At 34.1% G+C, this 8,492-nt stretch overlaps 1 protein-coding gene across 3 annotated transcripts; it reads left to right on the top strand.

Annotated features, from left to right (window-relative positions):
- Window positions 1-2,763: 2,763 nt before the first annotated feature.
- LOC131856208 (F-box protein At1g11270-like) lies at window positions 2,764-7,933 on the top strand. Of its 3 annotated transcripts, XR_009358332.1 has the most exons (3): window positions 2,764-2,980; window positions 3,074-3,197; window positions 7,684-7,933. XR_009358332.1 is itself a non-coding variant. In XM_059207643.1 (2 exons), the coding sequence occupies exons 1-2, from the start codon at window positions 3,620-3,622 to the stop codon at window positions 7,715-7,717; spliced, it is 351 nt and encodes a 116-aa protein (XP_059063626.1). In that variant the 5' UTR covers window positions 3,372-3,619; the 3' UTR covers window positions 7,718-7,933. The 3 variants fall into 3 exon arrangements, 1 of the variants encoding a protein (XP_059063626.1); XR_009358333.1 differs by lacking the exons at window positions 2,764-2,980; window positions 3,074-3,197 and adding an exon at window positions 3,215-4,027; XM_059207643.1 differs by lacking the exons at window positions 2,764-2,980; window positions 3,074-3,197 and adding an exon at window positions 3,372-3,936.
- Window positions 7,934-8,492: the final 559 nt, after the last annotated feature.

The raw sequence follows: 8,492 nt of genomic DNA, 5'->3' as shown, positions 1-8,492 counted from the left end.
TCTTTCACTCCTAACCCTTGTTAAGATCACTCAATCTTAACCCTTCATTTCCCCATTTCTTCTATAAATAGAACCCTTCTCCTCAAGCAAAGGAGGAAGCGTTAGAGTATTGTTGTTATACTGGCATTATCATAGAGCTTTCTCATAGCATCACTATCTACACTTGCATAGCATTTGCTTATCATATTCAATTATCTTGAATCTCCATATGGCATCCATGGCTAGTGCTAAAAGCTAAGAGCTACACTCATTTGGGACTTGGAGAGGAGAGGAACAAGGGAGGAGCAACTATGAGCATCTTGATTAGCTATTTTATTCTATGTTTATATGCTTTCTATTTCATGCTTAATATCTCTCTTGATATGCCTGTTTAGGATAATCTTTTGTTGCTAACACTAACGTTTGTTTCTTGTGCTCTTGTGTGTGTTGCCATCAAACAGATTTTCTAATCCTTTTTGCAGAGCATTACTATGACAACATGAAGATTGGGTTGAAAAAAAACATTGTAATTTTTTTTTAAATGAATTAGGTCTCTTTTCTGCTATAAATTCTCTTTTTATGGGGGGTCAATTTTCTTCCTTGTTCTATGCACTTAATTGGTTGTTATTGCATAAGTCTCATTTTTAGAAGCCAGAGTGAGCACACTTTAAGGAGGCTGTGAGGATGGATCATAGAGGATATTATATGGGTTGTAAGTTTGGAGATAAGAAGAATTTGAAGCTAAAAGTAGTGAAGGAGGAAACAGGTGAAAATAACCCAAAGCTACAATCTCTTTTGCTCTAGAATTTTGTAGATACAGTGTGGTTCTTCTTTTCTTGGTCCTGGTACTAGTCACATTTTGTTTATTTGATCTCTTGTCATATGACTCGTTATGTTCACTTTATGATGTTTTAGTAATGTATACAGTCCACTATTTCTATGTACATAACTGGGTTGAGCAAGTCTCCCCTCTTAGTTGTTTATGGTTGGTTGGGCATCTATGTAGTTTTAATATCCTTTTAGGTTGAGCATGGCTCAATTTTTTGTTGTTTGCTTGGGTAGTTATGAGAAGGTGAGAGGATTTGTTATGCACAAAAAGGTCAAAAACTGGTCATTTCTAGCTAGGTATTTTTTATTGTCCTCATAATTTTTTGCTTTTATGACCATAATATTTGTACAATTGAACCAATAGCTATGCAAAAATGCCCTAATAATCTTGTGTTATCGTATCAATAAAGTTGCACAACTCCTCTAATCAGTACCTATTTTTTTCAACTACTGGATATATAGGTGAACAACTATTGATACATTCTGAAAAAAAAAAAAGCTTATTAATGAACTTTTAATTAGCATGTACCTATGAATAGTTATGAAAACATGACTATTAATAAATGTAAGAATTTTTAATTGATTTTTAATTAACATATACCATGAACACTTATTGAAACATAAATGACAATTGAATCTCTTCTCTTAATATATTAAATATTACTAATTGATCATAAATTAAGCACATACTACTCTAAGAATAGTAAATGACAATATTTATTCTCTAAAACCAAACCCTAAACAGACTTATGGACACATCTAGAATCACTCATTCATCCTCTAACACTCCAAGACATTTCTCTCCACACTACTTTTAATGTCATGTATGTATGAATGAGCTTTGTATAATAGAGAAGACCCACTAAATCTCTCTAAGTTTGTTGTCGTGTATTACTATTCAATTTAATATAGCATTTCTGACCCCTAAAGCAAAACTTAGGGTACTTATATTGACATGTACAAGGCATTGATATTTTAACATTGTGTGATGACCCCTAAATCAAAACAAAGGACGTGTCTATTTTGGCTCCAAAACGACAGTACGGATTGACTAACACGCACGTTTTACACCGTCAATTTTGCAATTAACGGCTGCGATTGACTAACCTGTCGCTAACACATTGTATGAAAGGTCTGTTATGAAGCCAGAATAACTTCAACCGCAAAACATAAGATATTAATAAAGAGCCATAATTGCGTTGAATGAGAATCCTTTCAAAAAAAACAAATTCATGAAAGTAGTTCATCAAATAACAACTCCTCACATTGATCGTCCCATCCTTACATAATTTTATAACATTAGATTAGGTGAAACTTCAACACCGATAATCTATATATGCAAATCCCCATTCATTGTGATTCAAACTCTCTGCCATCCTGCTACGTGCCTTTAATATCAACATTATTTTTAGGGTTCCATCTTGTCAACCCGCGATTTCAGGAATCAGTACGTATGTCCTCTCCTACCATTCAAACATATAAATATCATTTTTAGGGTTTATAAGAGCAAGTATTGAAGATATAGGGGAAAGGACCCAGTAGTCGTGCACCCTAACTTCGCGCTTTTCAAAAGTCGACATAACAATGTCGAAAACGTCTAAATTTTTTATAGCACCTTCTATGACGAGTTAACTACTTATAACTAAGGTTTCGGGTCGTCATCATCATTTTTGATATGTTTTTTAAACGCATTTATAAAAAGTGTTCAAAATGACCATTTTTGAACCCCCTACCAATCATAGTGAATTAGCACACCCAGTCTTTAGTTACCTTTAGCCTAATAGTTGAACATATTGTCACCTAAAAAATTCACCCCCTAACACATATGAAAACAATTAACATTATATAATTGTACATCATGTTATTAATAATTAAATAAAATTAAATCATATCCATTTTTTACTCATCGAATAGGCAAACATTTTCTATTAAATAAGTGAATGAATAAAAACTAAAACCTAAATAAAACTAAATCATATCCATTTTTTACTCATCGAATAGGCAAACATTTTCAACCCTAATCTTTTCTATCCTCCATAGCCTTCCCCAAACGCTGCATCTTCTGCCGCCACAGGAGCTACCATGAACAGAGACGTGGCAACCAGAACGACCACGCCAGGGCATCCATAGACGTGGCAACCAGAGTGACCAGGGCACGACATTTAGAGACGTAGTATGTCATTTTACAACCGTATGTCATTTTGACTGTTTTCTACATGATATCCTTCTCTGCTTTTTAATTTTGACTGTATTTTATGTTTTGCAGCTTTCTCCTCGACGTTCCACATACAATGTCGACGGCATGGCTCGTATGGTGGTATGGATCCCTACAATTTGCAACTGTGTCTGTTGACACAAGAAATGAAATGGTTTGCAACCCTTTCGAGCAGGTAAGGTCTTTATAGATCTTACGGAGCAACGACCCATGTTTGAATTCGAACATTTGTGCAATCTTTTTCATCTTTACCTGTCATTTTCCTCTGCATAAGGCTATTTACCTGGCAAAAAGCTTTGGCTAGGGTTACAAATTTCATGATGTTTATTTTTGTCTCGTTTTACGCATTCTTCTTGCTATTTACTTGCCAAAAATCTTTGGCTAGGGTTACAAATTTGCTAGTTACTTGCCAAAAATCTTCTTCATTAAGGATACCCAAATTAAAATTGACTTTCCTAATTCATCGTACCCGTAAAATAGCTATACCTAGCTATATAAGAACTGAAAGGGAAAATTTCTATATGAGAAAATATCCAACGAGTGATTCGGGAAAGATTCTGACGAGCCCCTCAGTATTGAGTAATTAAATGTTTTAGCATGGCTGGGGAACATACTGTAGATGAAGTAGAGAGAGTGAATATGGTAGAGACAGCGGCAAACAATTCAGAATCTGTGTGGGAGAAGACACCGTATCATTTAATGGAGGAAATCTTGGAGTATCTTCCATTAGAATCTGTTTTCCGCTTTCGCATTGTGTCCAAAGAGTGGAATTCTCTTTTGTCTTCTGAAAGATTTCATGTTCCTCAGCTGGAGAGATTTGTACTTAGTAAGGGAATGCATGCAGTCAATGTCAGCTTTGCGCGTTCTCTGGGTCAGCTTCCTGCGCACATTGTGGATGATATATTACAGATGTTGTAAGTGGGTTTTCTTCAGACAGAGGGATGCTTGTAGAATTCTCTTAGTTCTGCTGAAATTTTGTGACCCAATTGTTTCGTATATATAAAGGTTAGGGTTTTTTTAATTGAATCAATTTGTTTTTATAAATTATGGGTTGGAAGGGTAGGATTGTGTATGTCCTGCTCAGAGCAAACTGAGTAAGAGGTTGTGAATGGCGGATCTGGGTTATATATTTGGAGTTTTGGAAGACTATCCTGGAATTTAGTAAAATTATGGGTTTTCCCGTTATATTATTTTTTATGGATTTGCATAGGTAAAGCAAATGCCTAATTAGCTCAATTGTGGCAAAATCTGTGCAATTTATTGGATTATTTTTAGGGGGAATAATGAGGCAACTTAATCCTGGTGAATTTAGTGAAATGCTCTGGGTGGATTTGTTTTTGTTTCGCTTATCACTTGAATTGTGGAGTTTGGCTGTTTCTTCCTAGAATAGCTTGTGGGTATGGTATTTGTTAATTTAGAAGATGTTGCATAAGGGTGAGAGGAAATTGTATTTTCTGTCCAGATCCATATTTTGGACAGAGTAATCAATGTGTGACTGTTTTAGGATGGATTGGAAAACGTAGGGGTAATTGGAATTATTACAACAGCTGTCCACTTGTATTTTTCATCGAACTTTAGGTTTTGGAGATATTCATTAATATGGGAACCGATTTGTAATAAATCGGGGATAGCAGGGTAATTGGCTGTGTTATTTTTTGGAGACATTGATTAACATGGTGACTGATTTGTGATTAATTTTTTTATATGGTGAAGCTGGGACAATTACAGCCATTACATTTACAGCTGCCAATTTACTGCCTGCTCACAAATTGTGATGGACAACTGTTTGAAATCAACTAAATTTTTGTCTGAGTAACAACTATAGGACCAGATAAGATTCCATTGTTACAGAATTGTTCCATACAGCGTTAGGGTCTTATGTTTCTCCAACTTGCCATCGTACGTCGTATGGACATCTAGTTTGCTTAAGGTCAAGAACTTCTGTAACCTAGAGTGCTGTTTTTCTGTTGAAGAATCATGGTTGAAGATTCTTTGGCATTGCTGGCAGATTTTGAACCTGGAACGTTTTGGTGATTTAATGGCTGGGGTCTGACCTTACAGCTCCACCAAATTGCAATGGACAACGTGCCCTAGAATGCTTATTAACAAAAGAGAGAGTAAAACAGAAATATTATCTCCAGAGACCAATAGCGAGTTGTGTTGAGAGGGGCACAGAGTAGTACAATCTGATTAGAATTCCAGATAAAACAGAGGTAACATACATAGAGATGATGGCAGTTGGAATTGTTTGTGATGAAAAATCAAAAAACAAATACTCGAAATAAAGAAAAATTTAGAAATTAAATGGACTGCAAATTAGTGGATAAATTTTGGAATCCTAGTATTGATAAAAAAATAACATTACACTATATAGCGGTCATCAATTGAGGTGCATAAATCACAATGCACCACTAGGCATGATATCAAGTTACTTGTTTACCACAAAAGATCATCATGAGAGATATCAGACTAGAATTTTCTTTTCCCTGAACTGCCAGGCAATGAATTCAAGTAGAAGCATTGTATGTGCTAGGCTTCCATGTTGCTTTCTCACAAACAATTTTTTTCCATATTGCCTTCAAATGACAGACCCCAGACAGATCCACCTCTCTAGGATTCTGTGAGTTGCAAAAGTCTTTTAGTCAGGGCTCTGTATTCCTTAAGGGATGCATAACCTTTCTAGATAAAATTAATAAATCCAATCTACATACGAATTGGGGTAATGCATAACCTTTCTAGATAAAATTAATAAATCCAATCTACATACGAATTGGGGTAAAACTCAAGATAGGAACAGGCTTGCAAATTTTATTAAAGGAAAGAGAACATATCTTTCATAAAACAGAAGCTATTTTGTATCTTTTTTGCATTTTCCATGTGGTGCTTTTGCTAAGCTTTCGGTAGCAAAAATTGTGTAGCGATGAGTAAGAGATATACATGGTGGACAATTTTGGTGATGCTTCAAACTTTTTAACATAGAGTCGTAGACAGATTATATTCTGACGGCAGGGATGACAAGTAAAAAATATATGGAATTTTTAAAAAAATATAGGAAATTTCAATTATTAATTTATTATAAATAAGGCATACATCATATACATGAACCTCAATAACATTAGAGTTGAATTGAGAATTTACATGAGATTCAGAAAAATCAACAAATTTCATTGCACTCGTTTGTCAATGTGCACATATATTAATTTGTATATTTACTAGTTTCTATAACTTCCTGATCTACCCTGATAGCAAGTTATAAAAGAATTTACATTTTATATTACAAAGGTCAAGAATGAAATTCAACACACAATAACAGCTGTATACATGCTTTTAGTTGTTTACAGATGGCTTATTAACAGTCTACAATTGTTGATCTTGAGTCCGTACAGACAATGTAGTAACTGTAATGTAGAAAACAACCATATGGTTGTCTTAACAGCATGCAAACAACAGTAAATAAGAAAAAGGAAAGTCATACCCCTCTACTACAGGGGTTTGGAATGATCATAACTTTTCACTATTCGCTGCTCTAGCATAGATCAACTAACTTGTGCTTAACATAATCGTTGAAAAATTCATATGATACACCATACAAGGCAGTAACTATCATCACTGCCATCACTCTGGTAAGAACCAGTACCGTAGAAAATAAACTTTTTTAAGCAATAACAAAAGAAAATCCCTTTACCACAGGCAATTATCCACCCCCTATCTAGTAATTCGTTTACAAACTTCATCAAATTATATCCCCTTTTGGATTGGCCGAGAGCATTTTCTCTTCAATATTTTTTAGGATTTTTCTGATCTTTAACCCCAAAAAAATTGAACTTAAGTTTGCCAATTACCAAAATTGCCCGCAAACTTGTCTCTAATTTCATATAAAATGCACATAAAGTTATTAGATTCACCAAAACATCTACGTATTAGAATTCCCTATAACTAATATATAACACGTATATTTCTTATTTAATTGGTAAAAAGAGTTACCCCTATAATGCTTCCCCTTGTCATCATTTTAATTCACATGAAACCCAACTGTCTACACCTCTCGCAACCTTCTAACGGGGAAGAATACACCCAAATGGATACGCCACTAAGCTAACAACAGTCCTCAATCAACCATGATCAGATAAACTTTACCCATCATGGGCTCCGAACATTGGTTTAAAGCCACATTCCTCACTTGGGTACCCCAATTAGGGCCTGCATTTTCCTCTGGTAACTCAGTCTGAGCGAATAAAAAGTATTTCATCAAGGATCTGGATTGGATATTGGGCAAATGAATGAATAAAAATGAAGATATTTTTTTAAAATATAAATTAAAATGCAGTGAACATTAAAGGTAAACGAACAAAATTCTGCATTAACCATACCTGTAGAATGCAAGTATAACTATAATATCTTAACATTTAGTTTGAAGCCAAATTTTTACTATGACATAAGAAAAAAAAATTAGAAATGTATTTTTGTGCATGATAAATAAGAATTATATAAGACCCCCAAAAGGTGTTATGGGAGGTAAATTAGAAATGTATTTTTGTGCATTTCTATTGGATGTGTACATGAGGTGGATTTATGGGAGGTAAATTTAAATTTTTTTTTGCATTAATTGTTTGTTTTCAATCGAATGGAGAGCCTCACAATTGCTCTATTTAATGTTTCAGGTCCCAGATTTGGTGGTTGCAAACTAGAATCTGAACATTTATATTCAGAAGCTGGCTATTAGAGGATGAAAAGTTGAACAATTGTGAATGAGTGATGGGACTGTTTTGCCTCACAAGTTGGTCAACCATATATCAGTGATTTGACACTTTATCATGTAAAATTGTACAAATTGTAATACAATATTTTATATTTGTTTTATAAAATTGTACAAATATTAATATAATCATTTTACAACTGTATTTTATATCACATCAAAAGTGTGCTGAGTTGTAGGAATGTTGTTTTAATTTATTTAATGTGAAACATGTATTGAATGTTTTTTGTTTAATAGTTGCATGGAATTTAGTAAATCAATGATACATGCCATAATAATTCAAACTGATTTGATGTATTGCAATTATTGATATATAAAGACACAAAAAATGATATTTTTTTTTTTAAAGAATAGTTTTTATTTGTACAATTATTGGAACAAAAGGTATCAACAACCCTCACAATAATTGGTACATGCTCAACTACTGGGTCCTTTCCCCTATATAGGCAAACTTCTGCCATAGCAGATCACCAATAGTTAGTATGATAATAATATATTTATTTCTTCCCTCACTGACACGAACAACAGCCATTCTGAAATATGAGATCATGGTGCACCAGCCAATACGGGCTTCAATTTCCAGTGTACTGCATCCCTCGAATAAAAAACTATATATACCTTTATATTTGGCTTAAGACTTGACAATTAATAGCCATGTCTTCCGGCCATGTCCTCTGTCTGGTTAATTGCATATTTTATTCCTGAAAGTTTGGA

This window comes from Cryptomeria japonica, chromosome 7 (genome assembly GCF_030272615.1).
Source record: "Cryptomeria japonica chromosome 7, Sugi_1.0, whole genome shotgun sequence".
In the NCBI taxonomy this organism is placed as follows: Eukaryota; Viridiplantae; Streptophyta; class Pinopsida; order Cupressales; family Cupressaceae; genus Cryptomeria; species Cryptomeria japonica.
The sequence above is the reverse complement of the archived record's forward strand: the minus strand, read 5'-3'. Positions and strand labels throughout refer to the sequence as shown.